The sequence below is a fragment of the Phallusia mammillata genome, chromosome 4 (genome assembly GCF_965637545.1).
Source record: "Phallusia mammillata chromosome 4, kaPhaMamm4.hap1.1, whole genome shotgun sequence".
In the NCBI taxonomy this organism is placed as follows: domain Eukaryota; kingdom Metazoa; phylum Chordata; class Ascidiacea; order Phlebobranchia; family Ascidiidae; genus Phallusia; species Phallusia mammillata.
In genome coordinates, this window is record NC_137255.1 from 30,215,662 (window position 1) to 30,239,823 (window position 24,162).

Sequence of the window (24,162 nt, forward strand, 5' to 3'; positions counted from 1 at the left end):
TATTACACAGTTTTATAGGAACACAACGCCCAGGATTGATCCAAAGCCGGTGTGTTACGTCACAGACAAGACTACAAGCGTCAATTGTGCGCAAACAATTGCCTTCTTTTGTTACTTGTAACATAATATGCAAGTATTGCTTGTGATGTGAGGCGACCTATGCAATTTAACAGTCGCATCACCAGGTTTAAATGGGATTAGAAATATCGCCTTGCGCTTGCAGCTAAGTTAAAGGAAAGACGGCGCTAGGACATGAAAACTACTTGGCCCGCGCGAATCATTTTCAAACTAATCCGGCCCGCAGCGAAAAAAGTTTGGTGACCCCTGGTTTAGAGAGTTAAAGCAGGGGTCGGCAACCGCCGGTACCGGTCCGCGAGGAGTTGTTCGTTACCGGCCCGTATACGTTTTCAGGTTAATGCTATACAACATTTTGCCCAGGTATCCCGGGGGGTAAATTAACTTTGGCGTTTTCATTGCTAAATATTTGTATTTTTTTAAGACCGGTCCGCGATAAAATTTTAGTTTCATAAACGGTCTGCAGTGCAAAAAAGGTTGCCGAACCCTGTGTTAAAGTAAAAGAACACATTTATGATTTCTCTGTCTGTTCTACAAAGCAAGAACGTTTTACTCTGTTAACATTTTTACACGAATCTGTCAATTATATTGCTAATCAGGCTGTTCTATTTTGCCATAACAAACATCAGGTTTTGTTATTTTGTTATCATTAAGGAATAAAGCGCATAAGTCTTGCCTTCATCACTAAATAAAAAGGAAAGAAGCTTTTGACGTGACGTCACCACAAACACAAAGCATCAAAAGAAGCAGCGTGAGACGATGCTGTTTAAAAAGGTAATTAATTGGACGGGATCTTAAACGTGTTAATACGCCTAACCAAAATCGTTACTGAAAATCGTTATTGTTTCTGACAAATACAATGAACAACGCTTTATATTATTTGTTACCTCTTTGAAATAAATTTCGAAATTGATAAATAATTTTGCACTACTTTTTGTCCTTTATATGCGACTCACAAATTATATGATTTTCTGTTGGGTTTTATCAAACTGACAATGGTAAATATCTAGAAATTGATTTGTACACTTTTGATTAAGGAATTCGTTCCTAATGAAGCCAATTATTATCAACATTACATTACACTGTTTTTATTTTTTTTCTACATGCAAAACAGAAGTTCGTACAATATTTTAATTGTTTTATTAACCATTGGCTTGTACTTTTCCGAAAATGTAAAACCATGTTTCGTGTATCACACAATGTTTTTTATTTCTAACCATTGTTTATCATACATAAGCTATTGCTGTCAGGCATAATATCATTGTCTATCGTCTGATTCCGGTGGTTAATTCGCGCAATACGCTTCTTAGTAGAAAGCGATACTAATTAATCACTAGGTTCGCTTTAAATCGGTAACATCCGGTTTCTACGGGGTCTCGTTTCATAAAACGTCTTTCCGTTGCTATTCTGTGTCAAATTCTGTTGTGAGTCGGTTTCGTAAAATTATTCGTCTGTTATTTTGTTACCAAGTAGCTGACCAATGTGAAACTGTGTCTAACTAATATTGTTTGAGCAAAACATCAGAGCCAGTATATGTGTGTAAAACTGCGATTCTCAAACTTTTTTAGCATGCAGCGCATTAAAGGACTGAAAATTGCTTCGGCGGCACACTTCGCACGTAAACTAACAATAGTTGTTCAAAGAATGTTAGTTTTCAACTTTATTGTGGTGGGTAAGGATGCTTTCATTACCAATAGCAAAAATAACAGCTTTCAAACGTTGTCAAGCACACCAATCTTTCGCGGCACACTATTTTGCCACAGCACACAGTTTGAGTATCACTGGTGCAAAACATGACTACGTTTCGACAAGTGTTATTGTCATCATCAGGCCAAAAGAGTTAAAAGCATTACAAGACATACAATTAGGTTATAATGTAAAAAAGGTCGACACAAAGTAAAAGTTAAAAGCAATTAAACTGAGATAAAATAAAACGCACACGGAGAGGTTGCAAACGGGTAATATTGTTTGAATCATGCAGTTATTCAGTCATTCGTTTCTGTGATTTATTTTGCGTGATATGACTAAAGAGTCCAAAAGCACTAAGGCGGTAATTTTGACGGTTTATAAACCATCGTTGGGAGTATATTCATTTTGCGTGGTATGACTAAACTTTAACGAATGAAAAAGGCGGTTACTGGGCTAGAACACGCCGGTGCAGAAAAAAAGGAAGTTTCGCGACAATCAATCTCAGTTAACCACAACAAAAATAAACGACCGGCATATGGGGAAGTGGGTACTGCAGTTCTTCGATGCATTGCTGAGCGTTAGAACGCCCTGAAACATTGATGGTGTGTGTTTTTCGGCCAATTATAGAAACGTGACATTAGTGGTTCATGAAACTGAATCACCACAGCACAAAAACTCAGTCAGACAAAGATTGAATAAAAAGCAATCAGTCAGTTTTGAACAGCTAGATTTGTTTTGCTTTATAAATCAGAACTTTTTTGAATTGTTATAATTTGTTGAATACGAGACTAAGAACGTTTCGGCAAATGCTCATGCCATCATCAGTGATATGAGCATTTGCCGAAACGTTTGAACAAAAAAAAATATGGCTTTTTTACGTTTATTGGGTTATTTTCGTCATAAAAAGTATGGATTGATCTGTAAATAGTCGTCGAAAGAAGTTAAAACACAATTGAAGCATTTTTTTAACGTTATCATTTGATACAAGCCCGAGCAGTTAAATAATAATTGATAGCCAGCCAAGAGTTGCGAAAAACGTAATTGAAATATGATATGTACGACATGTTGAGGTCGCCTGGGGCCACAGTAAGCCGCAGTATAAGGAGGGAATTCCAGCAAATTTGCGGTAAAATCGCCGGCAAGTCAATTTCATACATAACTTTCTTGGCTTGTTGTTTGCGGACTTGTTTACAAGACATTCTATTTGAATAAGGAACTGAAAATTCCAGCTAGCCGAAATATATTTAAGAGATATTCCTTGTAAATTCAGTGGCTTGAAAATCATTTTCCATTCTCAGTTATTTATTTTCATAAACAGTGATCGTCAATGACCATGCTGTTTGTTGGAGGGTCTGATACTGTTTAGTATAATCACTCTCGGTTGTTTGCAAAGTTGTTTATGGTTTCAGTTTTTCAGTGTGACTAACTTGAGATGAGGTTTTTCACGATGGTACGAGTTTCTAACCGGAAATAGCTGCATGCGCAACAATACGATTTACTGAGCAAAAAAATCACAGCCAGTATTGTGTGTAAAACATGACTACGTTTCACAAGTGCTATTGTCATCTGCAGGTCGTCAAGTCTATACGATTTACGGTTTGCAAACATGACTTGGTGTCGTTGTACGAGTTACGAGCTTTTTCAGTTTTTGTTTGCAGTTTGTAGTAAAATCGGGAGGTTAGAGCTCGAATCAGTTGTGTTCTGTTGGGAAATTTTAGAGCAGTGGTTCTCAAACTTTTTCATTACTTTTTGAAAACGGTCATTTGCTATTGTATCGAGGGCTCGCGGTCCATAAGCCTGAATGTGTATTTTAGAAAAACGAAAGTTGATTGCAGGATTATAGCTGGTTATCAAAATTGCGCATACAATGATCCAAAGACAGTTTGTGACATCACAGACAAGACAGAAAACATTACGTTTGTGTGCGAACAGTTGCATTTGCTTTAGTTGTTATGCAATAAAGTCTATTGTTTAGCAATGGAGACAGTTCAATTTTATTTTGATTTAAATATACCTAGTGTCACAAACTGACGCCAAATAAGATTAGAGAATTACTTCAACCTTTTCGCGGTCCCCCCAAAATTGCTTCACGGGCCCCTAAAGGACCGCGGACCCCAGTTTGGGAACCACTGGTTTAGAGCGAGGCCAACAAGTCACAAATGTAACTAAGACGCAATGTTTATTGTGTCAGTAAAGTAGAGTGTTGCTAAAACAGATTCATTGGTTGAAAAATCATGCATGGTTAACTTAAGTATTCATTGTTGGAATCAGTCAACGACATTTAGATACAACTCAGTTGTAACAACTGAGTAAAAAGAAAATTGATGCTCTTCAGACAAATGTATTTCTTTAATTGACGTTCCAACGTCACATTCAGGTCGCCTTCATCAGGGTAATAACACTCCAAAACATCTTGATACATTTAATATGAACCAAATTGCCAAGGATGTAGAATAAAACGTATTCATTTTATTAAATTGACGTTTCGACAAAAACAATTGTCACCATCAGTAAAAATATAATACAAGGGGAAACAAGCGCGTAAATGGATACGTTTTATTTTACATCCTTGGTAATTTGGTTTTTATTAAAGCTAGTATTTAGATACAGTTGAGTAAATAGACGTTAAGTTGAAAAATACCTTAAGTTTCATTACGTTTTAACATACTTATTGAGAAAGAACCTGAGATATTTTCGGGGAATTTTATCTCACATATTTTTCAGAACAGTTGTAAGCTTAACAGAGAGCGGTGATTAAGTGTGACCTTGTTTGACCCCGAGTGCCCAGCGGTGTCCGTTTTAACAGGAAATTCTTCAGTAGCGACTCGTCACGTATAATTCGTCTCCTTTCGCCAAAACTTAGACACAGTTCGTCAGAGTGAAGCATCATTAACCTGTATCCTGCATTCATGAAGGCAGATTGTTTACAAGGCACGATTTTGTGTTGATGAAGTTTTGCGGGTTTGAAACAATTCAAGCTTACAAGGCGAAGTCCAACAAAGCGTAAAGAGCAAATTACTGGGTCTGAAAGCGCACGGAAAAGCACCAATTATTCACACAGTTAAATGTAGACCAACAAAGTGGGACTTTTCCGAGTAGTTGACGTACTAGTACAGGAATTTTGACTTTATGAGCTGTTGTTCAATTACAGCAGATAGAAATAGAAATTCCTTTAGTTGTTGACTGCATGTTGTTGACTTAAATTGACTTAAGGAAATGACTCAGCGTGGTTGTTATAGTTTTGGCAAACGTTGAATTGTTATCGTGGATGAAAAATTAACGCGAATAAAAGCCTACGTGACCCAGTGCAAGAAATAGTTTGAGCAGCAATCAATGACAAGCAGCTAACATGCTATTGGATGCCAAAATACGTGACAACAGTTACCCCAAATCTGATACAAACGTTACGACAAGCGTAGAACGGCAGTCAAGCCGTCGTTTTCTGTCTTAACCGTCAACATAGTTTGTGCAGTAGCGCTGCGACAACACAACAACAACATTACCTGTTTTTAGATTTTTGATACAGGTTTAGGTCGTAAAATGCCGCTTGAAGATTTAGTTAAGTTAGAAGATTGCTGGAATGATGTGTTTGCGAAACGTGAGGTAAATGATAAATAATTAATAAAATCTTTTAAAAACTATTTTTTATATTAACGCCTAGTTACTTTGTCAAACAAATAACTCATTTTATTACAAATTATTACAAAGCACTGAGAAATCTAGTCTATAATGTAAAAACAAAACGCTTGTTTAATTTAAATTTCTTTCGTCTTTATGAATCATAATGATTTTGGCCAAGGTAATTGCATTCCAGGCCCAAATCGCCAATAAACATTAACTTCTACGAACTACAGCCCTTCTATCAATATTGTATAGTGTTAATTGCGATCTTGCTGTACAAAAAGACACTGGTCTATTTTAACGTTGGGTCTAAGAATGACAAAACTAATTCAAGTTTGAAGTTAGTTTTAAATCTAATGGAACCTATAGGTTCTATGTAGTTAAGATAATTACAAGTTCTTAACTGGGATCAGCCCTGAGGCGTTCATGCAGACCAGCAAGGTCTGGTAAAATCGTGATACTGAATTAAGCTGGTCTCTCAACATGTAGATATTTTTTCCTATGTTTAAATTACTGTCTCAGACAATTTTCAACCAACTATTTGATTTTATACTTTTCATGTTCTTGTGTTTCAGTTCAAGTTTGAACCGAAGAAACTACTTTGTGTGACGGTGCTTCGGTGTCGGGATGTTTCCGTCTCTTACTTGAGGGATAAGTTTAGTGAGTGACTCAAAAAATGATTTATTTAACAGATTTACCTCACATTTTCGTTGCAGTTTGCCTGTTTATACAACATTGACACTAATAATACAAGCGATTGTTTTTGTTTGTTGGTAATTTTTTCAAGAGATTTTTCCTTAAAAGTAGTACAATTTGTGGAACTTACAAAACTTTGTGTAGTATATTATAAATCACGAGTCACCAGAGACTCAGTACGACAGATGGAGACAACAGTCGCATATAATAACACATAAAAAAATGGTGGACGATTTCAGACTAGTCAAAGTTTTCAGTCTGTTAAACAACAAAACGAACTTGTTTTCAACGTTTTTGCAATATATTTGCCCTGACAATAACTTGTACTTTTTGTCAAACACTAATCGCATTGTAGACAAACAACTAATTGCGACATTTAAAGTCAGTGGTCGGCAATTTAACCGTCGGGTGCCGGTCCGCGACGAGTTCGTTACCAGGCCGTATATTTTTTCAGGTTTAATGCTATGAAACATTTTGCCCATGTATCCCGAAGATGATAAACTAATTTAAACGTTTCCATTGCTAAATATTGAAGGCCGGCCCGCGATCAAACTTTGTCCGCGGTGCAAACAAGGTTGCCGACACCTGCTGTAGTAGACACATAGATTTATTTTTAAATAATCTCATGAAACAATAAATACAAATTGACGTTATACATTCTAGTTGACACTCCCGACCCACAATTCCGCGTTTCCGTTCCGTCATTTCCGGAACCGAACATTTTTCGAACTGTGACGAAACAAAACCAGCCGACGAGCGAAATCAACGAGACTTTCAAATTCGTTTTCCCGCCAGAAAGTAGTCTCAAACAGCCTCTATTGGTGGAGGTCGAGCTGCATGATGACGACATATTATGCGATGATTTTCTTGGAGTGCAAACTTTCGATTTTTCCAAGTTTGAGTTGGGGAAAGTTTATAAAATGACTCTTTCCTACGATGGGGTAAGTTGAGGTTAAAGTTTTTTGCAGCAGGTTAAAAACAAAGCGGCTACGATCATAACGATTGATACACAGACTGAGTCGTTCAGTCTTGTGACAAACTTCTTTACCAATTTAACACCAGTACATATTTAAGATGAACATGAATTAATAACTGAGATCAGCCCTGGAGTGTACATGCCAGCCAGCGATCACGGCTTTGTCACACACAAATCACAGTACGCCAGGCCTATTGAAGGAGTCATACCGAACCAAGCCGACCTACTAAACATTCCCATATGTTCCAGCTGATTCGGTATGACGCCTTCAATGGGGACTGTGACTATATATTTATTGCGAGAATTATCAATAAATCTGAGTTGGTTAAGTGTAAAAAGTAGTCGACGAATTAGTTTCAAGCTTAATTTACAGTAACTTTTTATCGCAATTTATTGTGTCAAGGTTGACTGCACAAAGCGAGGTCGTATCCGTCATTCTTTTCTCCATTAAATTGTTTCGGTTGATAAATATAAACTTTTTAAACAATTTTACTTGTGGATTTACCACAATGCAATCAATGTTTAGTGCCGCAAAGAATTAACTGTTAACTTTGAATTACAGTTTAGACAGATTGAAAACATTTTTAAACGTTTGAATGGTTCCTTAAATAAATTCTGATTACATTTTGGTCAACAGCACGGCGAAGTGGATATTGAAGCCAAAGTCATAGCAAGGTTAGATTCTGAAATCGTTATCATTCGATGCGTTTAAAGCGTTAATCCATGTTTTTCCGGTTTACATTACTTGTAACCTCATAAACTGTACCATAGGTGCCGTACATATGCCACATACTAATCCGTATAAAACACCATTTCCCACAATCATTAATTATGTTGTATGACTAAGTCTATACTGACCGTTTTATTTTACAAACTGTCAGGGTTTTTTTCAGCTTCTTTATTTCATTTCTAGAACGGAACCGGATTTCCGATTGGGTCTTACGCTTCACGAAGAGGAAAGGCAATTTCGGATCCGAAGAATCCCGATCGTTTACGAAGCTTTAAAGAAGCTGATCGGTATTGGCGCACCACGTGATGTAGCAGAGGTCAGTGGGTTAAGGTTTAAGATATTATATTAGTTCAATATGAACGTAGTTTTTATTGACTGATGCTGTCCTAAGAATGTATTTTCCCACACGAACGCATATGACAAGCAAAGCTGTATGTCGCAACAGGTCTTTTAAGTCGGCTGACGTTTGAATAAAATGGTTTGATTCGTACCTGACTTTACACTCTGTTACATTTGTGTCGTAGCTTCATTTCGGTGACACTTACTTTCATAAACCAACACTAGTAAATTTGGATTGGTCGTAGCAACTGTTAAACTAACAGATCCAAAACTTCGTATATCATTGTTTTAAAAATTCGACGAAAACAGATTTTTTTCTTGTACACAAATTTTTGGCAGACGGTTCTATCACAAAAGTCATTTTTTTAACCGGATTTTTTAGCTGGTTTTGTTACAAAAAGTCAATTAAAAGTAACCAGTAATGCTATAACCGGTTCGCTGATCTCATAAAATTTCGCGAGACGGTTTTATAGAATCGGTGCGAACCGGCTGAATCCCACCACTGGTTGTAACAACTTCTATATGTACAAACAAGTCAAAATCTTTGCATAAAAATTGTTTACAAAATAAATGGTTTCTCTTGTACTTGAGAAAATATGAACAGTGGGTATCATTTCCATCCGGGCCTACGTATCTTCAGGCACCACTACAATATGCTGTCTCATATTTATAATTATGATGACCGACATTTTTGTGACTAGACCCCGGTGATTTCACTTTGCACTTCCGGAGGAGGATACAGAGCCACTGTAGGGATGGCAGGAGTGATGGAGGCTCTTCATGATCACGGTCTTCTTGATGTCTTCACTTACGCCGCAGGATTGTCGGGATCAGGATGGTAAAGTAGATTAAAGTAGAAACTTACAAACTAATTAATACTTTCACGAAAGTCACTCATCCTAAGGATCTGTATAGTAAAATACATTTAAGTAGAAGCTTGATACTATCAAAAAACTTTCACTATACTTACAAACTATTTAATACTTTCAGAAAAGTATCAAAAACTTTCATCTTAAGATCCACTGTTTTAGATAAAATCAAATAAATACTTTTCTTTCCAAATAAAGTTTTTTTTTGCGATTCTCCTGAACCACCACAGAAACTTGCCAAGTACCATTTGTATGACTTAGAAGTGATTAATTTTGTTTTCAAATTTGAGGCAGAAAGTAAATTCTTAAACTGTAGATGACATCAACACTCTTCCCACATTTCAAATTGTAACAAAGCGTCGAAACATTTGCAAATTAGCGTTAGGTGATGCAAACGGTAAAAACGTTTGTCTTTGTCGTGAAAAAATTGTTCCAAATATTTCAAAATATAAATCCTAGAAAAGATACACGGCCTAATTTGTTGTACAAAGAGACATACGGCGTTTCTAAGGCGTTTCGACATATTCCAGTTTTAATTTTTCTTGTCAGGTATTTGGAATCTGCTTACGCCAGAAAAGGAATGAAGAAAAATGAGCAAGCAAATTTCCACTCGTTTTTGAAACGCGCGGCGACCGATAATTTCTTCACAACTGCTTTCTCGCCCAGCAACATTAGTTCGTTTCGGTAAGAGTTGTAATTTCACAACTGAACTGCGAAAGTCGGTGCTGGGATTCGAACCCACGACAGCAACATCTAATTTACCAACTTCACTTATATATTTCGCCATGTCACAAGAAAAAACACTGATGCTGTCGAAAGCATTATAGCAGCTGGTATATATACCCAGATGTGGCAGTAAACTTGCATAAAACTAACTAAATAACATTACTAAGAAACATTCAGACTAAAAACTTTGAAAATTCTGAAGTCGTCCAGCGTTTTTCAAAGATATATGTTTCACCTAAGTATGAAACTTCAAGATACGTTCCATTGGAATTGTAAAGTATAGGGTTAATTTAAGCATTTTTGTTAATCGTGACTTATTATCTGTGCAAAAAATACTTCCACCTTAAGCGATATTTTCATTTAATTTTGTCTTTAACCACCAACAGTCATTACATCAAAGCAAAGAAGCGTCGAGGTCAGCCCACTTCGTTTGTTGATTTGTTCGGATTCACAGCTGGCTCTCTCTTCCTCGGGTTAGAGGTAACATTATTTCAACTTGTTATAGTAAACCGAAAGCCTTCAGTGCACCTAAAACTTGAATCATCTGTATTGAGCGCACGTTGGTTCAGGACGATTTCTGTAAAAGCACAGTTTTATATTACAACTTGTTGTTATTCTCACTGAGATTTTAACCAGAAAACTCCAATACAAGAACTTGAAAAACACTGTAGCACACTGAAACGATGTTCACCTGTATTTTTGTTTTGTTTTTACAAAAACGTTTCAACGTGAACTTAAGCAAACAATGTGACGTAAGCAATGACGTCATATGATGACGTAGTAGGGTTGAAAATAATTAAAAGATTCTTGTGGTGTCTTCGTATGATACCTAAACTTTAAAACCATCCTGCGTGTTCGCACATTAATGTAAACCACAGGGCTTGTATATTCAGGGTTAACCCAACTTGAGCTGTATAATTATATAGGTTAGATACCAAGTATATAAGCTCAAGTTTATAGAGCTCCTCTGGCAAATGTAGTCTTATTCCGACGTTTCGACGTCCTATACAGGTCGCCTTCATCAGGGTAAATAACACTGAATGCGCGTAGTACAGTGCACGATAAATTTTATTATTAAATACCAAATGTGTGCGCAAATAACTTTGTTCTTTTTCGTGGCAGAAATTGAATTGTGAAATGTCGGATTTGAAAGATTATGTTGAAGACGCTTCTGTTCCATATCCATTGTTGGTTTCGCTTCACGTCAAGAACAATGCTAGCGCGTCGAAATTTCACGGTGAGAAAGGTTGTTTCAATCACTGAAATCCACAAAGTCGTGGAAATACCTGTTTTGGTAATCAGGGCTCTGGAGAGAGAAAACAACGTGTTGGTCCGAGATATTATCTGCCCCTTTCAAACACGGGTCATGGTTAGACTGACCTTCATTTATGTAAAAAGAGAGACCCGAAATGCTGTACTTTAATGCACCAACATTTTTACAGCCCAAGTTAAATGACCAAGATTAATTTTGACCCATTTATTACAAATTCCTTTTTTACTAGCACATAAATTTTGTTAAAAAACAACTGCAGTAGCATTATATTGTGCGCAAAAATTGTCAGTAACACGTTTTGACAAACGTTTTTGTCAGTTTTTTAATCGAGAACTTTTCCCGTTTTTCTTGCAGCTTACATGGAGTGTTCGCCACACGAGTGCGCCTTCCCGGGATACGGCATCGGAATGGATTGCCGTAAATTCGGATCAGTGTGGAATTCCGGTTTTATTGTGCGGGATTATCCGGAAACTCCCACCCACTTCCACCTGGGAGTCACCGGTTCCGGGTTTGCCATCTCAGCAACGAGCAACCTGGAGAGCGGAGAAAAAGAAGAACATCTCCTCGATTACATTGGTAAGTGAAGTGGCCACACACCAGTTTATGCGCAGCATATATTTTCATGTGTCTGGGCATACACACAAGCTCCCTTAATACACTGAGGACCACTGTGAGCAACATTAAAAGTACACTCTGTGGCCACACACTAGTTTTTGTGCAGCATAGATTGTAATGTTTCTGGGTATACACAAAAGCTCCCAGAGTACACTGAGGATCAATGTGAGCAACATTAGATATGCACCCTGTTAGCCAATGGACTGTAATGATTACAAGGACGTTGATATACTGGTATTAAGTTCAACATTTTTTACGGGACACTTAACTATCCCATAGTTGTTGTTTTTTATTGTGTGTGCGTCCTTGCTGTTTTACAACATTCCCCAACAATGACGATTGGATAAAGTGACAATGCAATGGCAAATACTTTTTTTGACTTTTAACTCTTAAACTTTGATTTTAGATAAAATTCGCGTCGAGAAACAAAAAGAAAAGGACGAGGTGAGAAATACATAACTTTTGTATGTTTGTAAATTGTGCTTGCCCGTTGTGTCTGTGTGAGGTGAAGTAAACTGTCATGTGTAATTTTGTTTTCTGTCATTGTCCGTTTTGTTTGTTTGCAAAACAAGAGTTTGCAATATGTGGTTATCTTCAGTGGTGGGATTCAGCCAGTTTTGTAGAACCGTCTCACGAAATTTTGTGAGATCAGCGAACCAGTTAGCATTACTGGTTACTGTCAATGGACTTTTTATAACAGAACCGGCTGAAAAGTATGACTTTTGTGATTGAACCAGCTGAAAAATATGACTTTTGTAACAGAACCGGCTGAAAAAAATGACTTTGTGATAGAACCGGCTGAAAAAATACGACTTTGTGATAGAACCGGCTGACAAAAAATTTCAATCCCACCACTGAGTATCTCCTGTTTTTAGTTTTATTTTGTTGTATTTGTTTCTTATGAATTATAAGCGGTCATAATATCAAGTATATTTTCAAATATTTTTTTTTGTCAAGCAGATCAACAAACAAACATTTCCACGCATTTTTTTTCTTCTTCGCAGTTTGAAGATGAAGACTCAGATGATGACGAAACAGAAACGGATTCCAAGGCAAACGACACGTCGACATGCAGAGGTTGCGTCAGTGTTGCCACAGCAACCACACAAACACAAACGTTTTCGCTCAAACCAAAAACTCTTTCTAGATCGCATGTGGTCGACTCTGGACTCGATCAAGAGTATTTTTCATCGTGATACACCGCAGGAACCTTCACATCACGAGAATAATCACGATCACGAAGTCGATTTTGACGATGAGAAAAGCGATGACAAACCAGAAAGTTTAAAAGACAGATTCATGTTCGTGAGATTTATCATGTGAAATTTGTGATCATATATTCACAGGCATATTGTTATTAGGCGCGTATTCGTAAAAACGCGTGATAGCTTGTTGGGAAGGACTGGGAAACTTTTTAACTTTTCGAAGAACTTTAAAGGCTTGGAAGCTTTCCACCTTTCACCATGTGAAGGCTTCATCCCAGTTTGCCGTGAGTTTTTTGTCAGTTTCAAAATCGAAGTTCTGGTATGATGTAATTAAGACAGTGGTTCTCAACTCGTTTTAGTCTATGGACCAGTTCAATTAAATGAATATTGTGGACCAGTCCATTGTTAAGTAAGGATAAAGAAAGCATCCACAACAAGCATATTAACTAGAAACATATTTCTTCAGTACAATGTTGCAAGGAGAGATATCAAACAACTAAAAGCTAACAATAAATGGCCAAAAACTTGGATAAGCTTTTTTCGTAATGAGTATTCAATAAATTATATGCAACTACCCTATTTCCAATTTATCACCGAATATAATAACATCCTGTGGACCACCCAAAAACGCCATTATGGACCACCAGTTGAGAACCACTGTGTTCCGTGATGCATAAATGAGTGTTACGTGATACACAAATGAGTGTTCCGTTATAAATAAACGAGTGTTGCGTAACGACTGATCTTCACAGAATTAAATACAAATCTTGCATATTCATTTAAATTATTTTTGTAACTTCTAGCTGAAAAGGAAGAGCTCATGAATATAGTCGGGGGAGATGCAAAGCAAAAAATGTCCATCACAAAGAAGACCATTTCATTGATCGATGCAGGTGGGCATGGCGTGGGAGTGTTAACTTCGACCCGATTTCTTGTTGTTTTTTGATAATTTGTGCGTAGCAAAGGAGAGAAAGTTTACGTCTTATGTTCAAATCCCACCACATGCCAATAAAAATGCAGAAGTTTCGATGTAGTTTAATCTGTATGACAATTTTTTAAGCTTACTGTTATTTGATTTAGTGTTTTTGACCACATTATTCAAGGTTTTCCCATTTGTTTCATTTCCAGGTTTGTACAACAACACTCCATCTGTGATCCTTCTCCGGCCACAACGAACAACTGATCTTCTAATTGTCATGGATTTCTCAGCACATCCATCCGATGACGCGTTCTACAATATTGTGAGTAGTTCTGAAGCTACATATGAACTGAATAGCGAAACAAAAAACTCACGGCATACTGGGACGAAACCTTTACAGGGTGAAAGGTGAAAAGCTTCCAAGTTTTCAAAATTCTTTAAAATCTTCCCCGTCCTTCCCAACAAGCTATCACGAGTTTTCACGAATACGCGCCTCTGATCACAATTTTCACATGATAAATCTCAGAAACATGAATCTGTCTTTCAAACTTTCTGGTTTGTCATCGCTTTTCTCATCGTCAAATTCGTCTTCGTGATTATTCTCGTGATGTGAGAGTTTCTGTGGTGTATCATGATGAAAAAAACTTTTGATAAAGTTCAAAGTAAATTGATCTAATTTAGTTTGTGCAATGCACCTTTCAGGGCTGTTTGAATTGATCCACCTTTAGATTAATGTGTGTGATCAAAGTAAAAATGATTATTACCTTGTTTAGTTGACTTGAACAGTGCTTCTTAATTTTAATCTTCCCTTCCCACTTTCGCAAAACATTATCGAAATTCCTACTTCCGGAAACATAACCTGATGGATTGTACGACAAGTCCAAGGTTAAAAGTCCTGTTTATAATAGAAAATCAAATACAAAGTAAATGACAGTGCCATAAACAAGTCAATCTACATTAAAACCGTTTCCAAATTCGTCAAAATTATCCGTTTTCAACCCAAATTTTTATAAGTGGTTGAGTTGAGTTTACTTCGCCGGGGTAAATCGTAGCAGCACAATTGCGCTAAAATATTCATCAAGCCGGAAATAGCTGCGCAACGTTGAGACGTTATAAAGCGCGACAAAGATGAGGGCACAATTGGTGGAGGGATGGAAGACGCGCTGCAGCTACACCGTTACTAAAAGCGTTATGTGACAGGGACTCACATTGGAGAAAAATCTCTTGTTTAAATCAACTTGCTTTTTCACCGACAGGAATTGTTCGGCACCGCAGCCCACGCGTGGAGAGACGGTCTCAGGTTTCCAACAGTTGATTTCAGGAAGATTCACAACCTTCCACCCACAGAATGTCTCGTATTTGATGATGAGGACGACGATATGTGCCCAATCGTTGTGTGGTTTTCACTTGCGGCTTTGGAGTTTCGAAAACTGGAGAATTACCAACCAAGGAGCGGTTTCAAATACGGTGAGTTTCTCTGGAAAGGTTAAAGTTACATCAGTAAGCGGCAAGAAACCAAAACAAAATTTTGGTCTATAGACCGATTACCAAGCTGTCGCCTATTGGCTATCAAACAACTGCTAACACCTTTATCCTCAGGGTTCAAAAACGCGGGTAAATAAAATGTGGGTCGCGGTTAATGTAAAAAAACTTCCGTAAAGAAACCCCGAAGAAGATAATTGCGACAATCAGTATAATGCGCTGCATATTCTTACCCTCTAAATGGCATATATCGACAAACAGTAAATGAACCATAATTTTTAGTAAAAATATTGCAACAAAGCAACAGTGCTTCTATACTAAAACCAGTCACAAACAGGACTTCTCAAATATTACACAAACCATCTGCGGTATATGACAGAAATGCAACAAACACGCTTTTTTTCCAGACAAGAAAAGCCCGAAGTTCAACGATTTCAAGGTGTTCGGACCGGGAAGTAACTACGGCCTTTACACGATGGGATACAGCGAACTGGTTTACGAGCAAATCAAGGAACTCATGTATTTCAACGTCTCAAGCAACATCGAGGTGGGTGCAGCGATGCGTTAAGTCACGTGACGTATCTAACCCAGTGATTTCCCAAACTGCAAGTAGAGATTTACTTGCTTATCGATCTTCAGCTTTTATGTAACTTTTGGACTAGATCCCAGTTTTTTAAATAGGGGGCCATGACCCATTGGTTCACGTGGGGCACTAACAAGGCACAAATACCGAAAGCAGCATGTTTCCCATTCAAACCTATGCTAAACTAAATCGCCACAAAACAATGCGTGTAAGACACCCCTCTAGAAGATTTAAGTGATGAAACCTTGCCATGATAATAATAGTGGGCCACGAACCTGTTTTAAAAGCGAAGGCTACAGTCTAGATAGTGAAATGCATGACATGGAACCGCATTTCAATGTTATTTGTTACCAAGCTCATATTAAAGTTTAAAAAAAGTTATTTAACCTGTTTTTTATCCCTCAGTCTAAATATACAACTTATTTGAAGCAAGAATTATTCTTTTACTGTTTATTGTCTACGGGAGATTCCTTACATGCGAAAGCGTTTTATTTAATATTTTTTTACGGAATTGAGAACAAAACCATCAAATTGTTTTTTATCTATAAATGCCCAGCAAATAAAATTATTTCTTTAGTGTGCCGCAATTTTTTTTAAACTTAAAGAAACACTGATTTAATCACTAATCCGTACCGTCAGGTTATAGAGGAAGCAATGATCAAAGCTGTGGCGAAGAAGAGAAGGAGACTACAAAGAACCGGATTTTGTTTATGATTGTGTTCATGCAAACGTTTTGCAAATACCTCAAAAATTATTATGCAAAGAATATGGAAGAATCTCTATTATCTTCGCAATTAAGATACTATTTGAAATAGCAGAGAAAAGTGCCAAAAAAAAATTCACATTTCGGCATCAGCTTTCGCTATAATAAGTCACAAACAATTTAAATTATAGACACAAATTAGGAACAATTTATTTTATTAGAAGTCACAAATCATTAAAATAAATAGTATTATTTCACACGCAATTATGTAAAGGTGTTTTTGCTTCTGTTCCTATTATATTGCAAAGAATCATGAGCAGGTTTGTGAGTTTTGTTTCTTGTTACTGTAAATATTTATTCTGTTTCATTCCTCTGCCTAATTTGATTGCTGTACTCGATAATCATTGCATACTTGGTGTCCGGTATAAGGTGGCGTTTTATTTTAACAACTATTTCTCCCCCAAAAAAATGTAGTCAAAGTTAAATGGAGTTTTTGTTGTATTTAAATGATGTTTTTACAAACAAAAATGCGTTGGTCGTGAATGAACTCAGATCAAATATGAATTTGTTGTTTTGAAATCAGTTTACAACAAAGCAATCGCAGTATTTGTAAATGAACTAACCACGACTTGTACGTTTACCTTATGCCCAACTTGCCACTAAAACCTTTTGTGCAAAATATTTTGTTTGTTGAAAATAAACTATATTCAAGTGCCAAATCAATCAGTTCAATGTTACAGGGAAAATAAATTGGTAGTTGCGATAATTTGCATATCGTTGTGGGTAAACCGCCAATAAAATGTGGACGCACCATTTCAAATCTGCACAAGTAACAATTACAAACTGTTTTAGGCCAAATTCCTGATGAAAATAGCGTTTGTGGATAAAAATATCGCACAAAACATGTTGTTTTCATTCAAAACATTGTAAAGGGATCGTGAAAAATTGTTCCTGCCGACCCTTAATTGTTACATCCACCCGATTATTACAGAACAATGCCGCTTTCAGCACGACGGTGAAATTATAATTTCAACAAAACGAATTTGTTGAATAATTCCCGTTCCCGACCGGTCGGTAACAACAACAACAGACAAAACATTATGCGCCGAAATTATCGGGTTAAATGTGTTGCTTTGAATATTTTTAACATATTCATGTATTCCGCTAGGTGGCAACAAACTGTCAATTGTCGCCACTAGGTGATGCCCAATCTTATAATGTTTTTTAACTTATAATGTTTCGACTTCTATTAGGTTCAAAATATAGGGATACAATTCACGGTTGAATAAGAAAGAAACAAAGACAAGTGTTTGAAATTAAAATAAGTTGCAGAACGCAAATGTTGACTTGCTTGTTTCTTATCAGAAAAGTGTTGTTAGACGAACAAAAACCATGACGCGCCAATCAACCGAGCTTTCTAGTTTATTTTTGTTAAAATCAGTAAGTTCAAGAAAAACCCTTAATTCAACCAAGTAAAATTCACTAAAAAAAGTTTAAAGCCAGGACCGAGTTTGCTAGTTTTCTGCGCGAAATATTTGTATATTTGTTTCAAAAAGTTGGTATAACCAAGTTTGCTCAATTTTCAACCCGCTACATTTAAACCACGTCGCCTAAACCTGTTTTACTTGACAAACATTTATCGAGTCAATTTGTTTCTGATTTCGGTCATAAGTTTCCAATTTATACTAGGTTGAACCTGAATACAACTTTTATTCTAATTATCCCGTAATTTATTCTTTTACACGAAGGCACAATGTGTTTAAGAGCCGTAGCGCAACATTACCTAGAGAATTATATAGGCGAGTTTGTCAAGTTGGTTTCTACAGTAAACTAATATATTTTGAACTTGATTGGATTCGGGTTTTTAAGAGAGGAACGCTTGCAACTCTGAGGTCAAGTCTCTTAGAACCCCGAGGTGGCCTTGGATGAAATAACTCATCAGCAGTTTCAGGCACGTGACTAAAATGAAAGAACTACGAAGCAAAATACAATTAACATCGCAATCGGGCAGGTTATTGCGAAATTAAAAGTTAATTAGTTACGCGGGTTGGTTGTGACGATTTGTGGTTCAATAACGCAATTTGCAAACTAAAAAATCACGAAAGTGGCTGGTAGGTTCAAGGAAAGGTTCATTTTGCGCCTAATCACCTTATGGAGTTCTCCGCAGGGTAGTTATGTAACTGATGCTTCCCCGCTACACGTACTGGTGGGAAATGATGGGTAATTTGCGTCGTGGTCCATCCTGGCCTCAGATAATGATGATTTGATGCTAATAACTCGACACCGCCGATCTTGAAGGTAATTTAGTTCGCAATTTCATTAGCTGGGTGCAGAAGATTTTGATAAGCTGAGAAACAACCAGGTTTTAGATCAGTGTAAACTGTTGAGGTTTGGGTCAAATAAACTGCAGCAAACAAACGTAACATAACATTTAGCGCGTTGCTGCATTGCACGACATAGGTGACAGTTTAGAGCCAGAGGATTTGGGTAAATATCAATAAGTCTATTGTGAAATTATTGTGACTTATTGATTTTTAACTTGTGAAGTATTTTTTGGCCAAAAAAGCGTAAGGTCAGAGATAAAAATAGATAAACCATGCTTTTTGATTTTTTATGTTGCAATTTTACAATTCCTAAACTTTGAAGTTTTTTAACATCAGCCTTTAATAACGAATATAACGCCCAATAGACGTAAAGAGCGACATGCTTTATTGTTCAAACGTTTCGGCAAATGCTCATGCCATCATATGAGTGGTCACATTAGTTGCACACAGCACGTCGCTTCTTACGTCTATGTATGGGCCGTTATGCTCCCCATTAAACCTATCGATTAAACCGTTCAGTAACAATTTTATCGAACTCGATAATTTAAATACATCACATCATGAGTTGTCAACTGTCAAATATCATTTTGATCGGCCGCATCTATGATTGTAGACTTAAACGGAATATTACGAGGGTGGGTTTATTTGCATGTCCAAATATAACCACACTCAATATCTTGTAGAGAAAGGTTTCTAACGCAGAAGAGGCAAATAACATTAAACGTGACATTCAGTTTTCTATGTAACCCGCTAAGTGTTCTGTGTTAGTTCGTGATATATGTCGTGTTTTATACAAAGTAGTTAAATATGAGATGCAGAATCTGATATAAACGAATAAAACTGCGCCTTTTTAGGTATTTTTGCGTGTTTTAATTTAATGTTATTATGATTTTTTTTCAGAAACTATAGTAAGCGTATTTAATTTTAAGGTTGACAAATCGGAAAAAATGAAAGTAAGTAAAAAAACAAAAAAAACTTTAAATGTATTTTTTTGTAATAGCATCAATTTTCAAAACGCAAATAGTTCGATCCCCCTTTTTACCGGTTTTGTCTGAACACTAACTTAACTCTAATTATACGTAAAAGGTAAAAAGGCCAATAACGTAAAATGTTTTTTTATATATTTACTGTAAATTGTCTGGGTGCAGCATAATTCAAATGAAATTTATGTAAAGCTGTAAAGGTTTTTACTAGTGATGCACCGAACCCGCCTAAAAAGGTTCGGACCGAAACCGAATATTCGGCCACAATGCCGAATAAATTCGACCGAATCAGGCTGAACCTAAAATACCCGTTTATATGGATGTTTTCAACTGAACCTTGTGTTTCACGGGTGTGTTGAAAACAAACGAACAGACAGGTTATTGAAACTATGCACTTAAAGTATCTAAAAATATATTATATTATATTTAAAATAGCTACAAATATATCAACCCCTCAACCAATAATTTTGTTTTGATATAATTAACGTTTAGCAATATCTCGTTTCCGTAAAAAAAACTTGGATAGCCTAAATAAACTTAATGGGAATCATGTTGCATAATTTGAAGGTGTTAAAACCCTTGTAGTATTTCATGTTCTTGACATAATGACCGGCAATTTAACATCGTTACATGCAAATGTTTTCATCGTAATTACCCTTTCTTACAGATCCATTGTTACGTGACAATCATCTCGCTTTGTGTGATAATAATCACCACATCAGTGCAGGTAATTGTTACTTGTCCAACCTTGTCAAATTCTTGGCAGGAAACCAGAGTTAATGAACGTTCGTCGTATAGTTGTCCAATTTGACCTTTACGTTCCTCTCACATTTGCGTGTGATTTGATCAACTAAAAAATACAAATTAATTCATTTCGATTCCTGTACGATATGTTTCTAGACACTTGCAAATGGACAAATTTAAATGTTCTGGTGTCTATTTTTTGCGAGTTGGCCACTCTACTGACTCCTTAAGATTGCAGAACTTTCGCGCAAGTTTCAGGGTAATGTTTAAAGCAGAGGAGAGATTCGAAGTCATAACTTCAGGCGCATAACTCATAAAAAAAACATCATTAAATGTTATGACGTCACTGCATAACGTTAAATTTTCACAGTAGAGCTACTGACACTGAACATTGGCTTGCGCCCGGTCTGGGAATTTCTGGCAGGTTGCGCAACGTTGCATAGGCGTTTTATGGTAAGAATGATTGCTGAGTGGGCACCATAAACGCGTATGCTCCGTTGCGCCACCTACCAAACCGGGCGCAAGCCAAAGTTTAGTGTTAGTAGTTCTAACAATTTTCACGGATTGATCTCGAAGACACAAGCTTAAAATAAGTCTATCCGCGATGCCATGATCTTCGTAATGTAAATAATGTACTTCTGTTATGCCCAGTTGTGGCAATTTGGGGAGATATGGCTTTTAAAACTGTTACTCTTAACAAACTGAAGTGCCATGAAATAGATAACCACACTAGCCAATACAAGCCCATGTCTTGTCACCAGCTGCACTGATGAGACGTAACAGGTTGAAATGTGCGCTAGCCCTGCAGCCATTCCATCAACTAAACATATATATTATAGTGCACTGTGAACGTATTGCAAAGGGTTCTAGCAAATTAGCGGCAGTGGCAATGACGCGATTAAAACTTTATAAATAACATAAAAATTGCTCCAGTTAAATTTGTTTTTTCTTGTTGCATATTAGTGCGCTGGTTTTCCTTTGGTTAAAAATTTCCAAGACAAGTATTCAGTCCAGAATTTTTGTTACCTTGTTTGTTTCCAACTTGTCACACATCCAGATGAATAGCACTTGTTTAGTTTAGAGCAGGGCTTCCCAAACTTTTTTGATCGCGACCCCTTTTAATCTCTTTAAATTTTTCACGACCCTTCACGGATAATATGATAAACAATGCGAAAAAAACGTTTGTTGTATTTATTGAAACGACTAATTCGAGCGAAAACTAAAAACAACCTACCGGTACTCGGAGTCTACTACTTTACACGTTCAAACACCGATAACTTTTACGTGCTTTAGCCTTAGTTTCTGACAGATTGTTTTGCAAATGGGCACTTGTCACAATTTCTTCGTGTGGTTTGAACGTTTGCTGTGCGTCGAGAACATACGCACGTTTGTAAAGGACGATTACCGAGTCGGCAAGTTTTACAACGACTTAGGTTTTAAGTAATTTGTTAGAGCGGAAAATAAAGTAACAGCAATACAAGTTTCAAATCGTGTATTGTTGACGCCTAAACTGAGCTCACCTTGAACTAAGTTTAGGCCGTTGCAGTGCTTTGAAAACAGATATTTAACACTGCTTGAAAATCGGAAATTTATTGCATATTTTTTATCAGAGAAAGTTATTGCGCCAAACAATGCTTAAACGTTTGTAACTCTATATATCATGTTTATGCTGCATTAAAATGCCTGGGTATTTTAAAACAATTGCAATTGTTGCGTTTCAACCGACGTCTGTTCGATCAATAGCGTCAGTACAAGCTCGTTTGCGCTTGGTTGAAAACGTTTTAAAACCGACGTAACTTGAACAAAGATGCGATTTTGACGTTATACAAAGATAAAGGCCGGGGGTGTGCGGCACCCTCACACCCCCGTACTCCGCGCCAGTGTATTGATTACTTTTTGCAGAAATTGGTACAGCTCTCTGCGACCCCTCAAGTTTGTTAAGCGACCTCTTCCGGGGTCGCGACCCCCAGTTTGGGAAGCCCTGGTTTAGAGGACAATCTCATTTCCTGTTTTGTTATTTATCCAGAGTTTGACAATGGAGCAATGCCACCAAGCTGAATACATGCACCTCACATCATGCCAACTGGCACTGCATAATCCGGAGCTACTGAAAACTCTCTCCAGCCAATATATCCAAAGCGGTTTGACTGCAAGGTTACAACCAGCTTACACCCAATCAAGAATGCTAAGTATGAAACTTTTTGTCAGATTAGTAAACAATTACTTTTTGCCTGTTTTAAAGCTTAAACAACCAAAGTGGTTCCTGATATTTTGTTCAGTATATAGACACATAGTCAAAACTTTTTTAATGTCGGCGCCAATTTAGACAATTCAAGCTAAAAATGCAAAAAAATCGTTTAACCAAGAATGTCTGGTACTGCTTCACTGATATAACCAATATTACCAGGCCTTTGGTGAAGTTGTTACAATGGTTGCCAATCAAAGGCTTTCATAGGCTTCCAGCATTTGTGACATGGTGAACGTAAAAACAGAAGTTCTAATGCCTTTTAACACCGTAAAACTAAAAGCTTTTATCAATTTTTTATCACCGTGTTAGCGCAAGTCCCCTCTTGTGCTAAGTGACATCATTTTGCTTGGTTTTTGTCACATTAACGCTTAATAATGTTTCCAGCAACTTCGTTCAGTGGTGGTAGTGTGACGACGACGACTCGGTGTGCAAGTTGGTTCATCGCTCATGGATTCTTGCTTTACGCACAGGAATGGACAACTGGTGATCTTTACGAAATCTTCTACGATCCGAGTAAGCTATTTCTGCATCCAGTAGACATTATCTTGTTATTTAAAAGCATTAAGCAACAAAGTTTAGGTGGTAACAACAAAGAAAATCTGTCTGTATAGTTTCCTTTATGCTTTGTAAAGGAATTTATTTTTATCTTAACACTTTTTCCCAGGTATTCCAGGAAATCAAAAGTATTCGACAATGTGCAGAAATTATGAGTCGGTTCAGGCGACTTGCTCCAACGTCTTCACGGTTTCTGAACTTCCCGTTTTCTTGCACGCCACCGACCGTTCAATATCAGTCACAAAGAAATTGATGAGATATTCGGTGGACTGTGTAGTTCGCCAATGATACCATTTCGCAAAAAAACAGACTTTCACCTTGTTGTACATAAAACTGTGCTTGTTTTTCTGAAATTAGATTATCCACATTTACTAACTGTTTCGTGTTTACAAAGTTCTGTGGTCGAACTGCATATGCATGAACTTCGCATTGCTTTATCATGCTTTTTGACGAAAACATTTTTGTTGAATAGAAAAATATAACTTTTCCTCTTTTCTTGCCAAACAAATCAGGTATGTAAATTTTGCGCCACTCGGCATTTTTATTATTTAATGTTTCTATGCGAAATAAAATTTGTCCTTGCGGCAATCAATCCTGCTATGTACAGAATATAAGAGAGAGGCGTCGTTTTATCTGTGTTCATAAAGGTGTAAGAAAAATGGCTCGACATTAAGAAACAGATTAAATGTAGTATTTTAGTCAGTTTAATGTATAGTTATGTAATAATTAGGCTAAAATGTCCAATATATTATTTACTAATTTAAAAAAAAATATCTTGTAGTGCCCCGGATTTTACCGGCGATTTGG

The 24,162-nt window shown here is 36.9% G+C and overlaps 2 protein-coding genes across 2 annotated transcripts; both read left to right on the top strand.

The window, feature by feature from the left end:
- Positions 1-5,259: 5,259 nt before the first annotated feature.
- On the top strand, positions 5,260-17,316 carry LOC145224602 (cytosolic phospholipase A2-like). Its single transcript, XM_080091137.1, has 19 exons — positions 5,260-5,367; positions 5,961-6,045; positions 6,745-7,022; positions 7,695-7,732; positions 7,971-8,103; positions 8,828-8,964; positions 9,545-9,679; positions 10,108-10,201; positions 10,844-10,958; positions 11,349-11,570; positions 12,016-12,053; positions 12,614-12,686; positions 12,757-12,910; positions 12,971-13,098; positions 13,618-13,707; positions 13,943-14,055; positions 14,990-15,200; positions 15,623-15,762; positions 16,438-17,316. Exons 1-19 carry the CDS (start codon positions 5,305-5,307, stop codon positions 16,510-16,512), a joined length of 2,322 nt encoding a protein of 773 aa, XP_079947263.1. The 5' UTR covers positions 5,260-5,304; the 3' UTR covers positions 16,513-17,316.
- Positions 17,317-22,586: 5,270 nt separating this feature from the next.
- LOC145223870 (uncharacterized) lies at positions 22,587-23,947 on the top strand. Its single transcript, XM_080090270.1, has 3 exons — positions 22,587-22,741; positions 23,185-23,313; positions 23,465-23,947. The coding sequence occupies exons 1-3, from the start codon at positions 22,588-22,590 to the stop codon at positions 23,641-23,643; spliced, it is 462 nt and encodes a 153-aa protein (XP_079946396.1). The 5' UTR covers position 22,587; the 3' UTR covers positions 23,644-23,947.
- Positions 23,948-24,162: the final 215 nt, after the last annotated feature.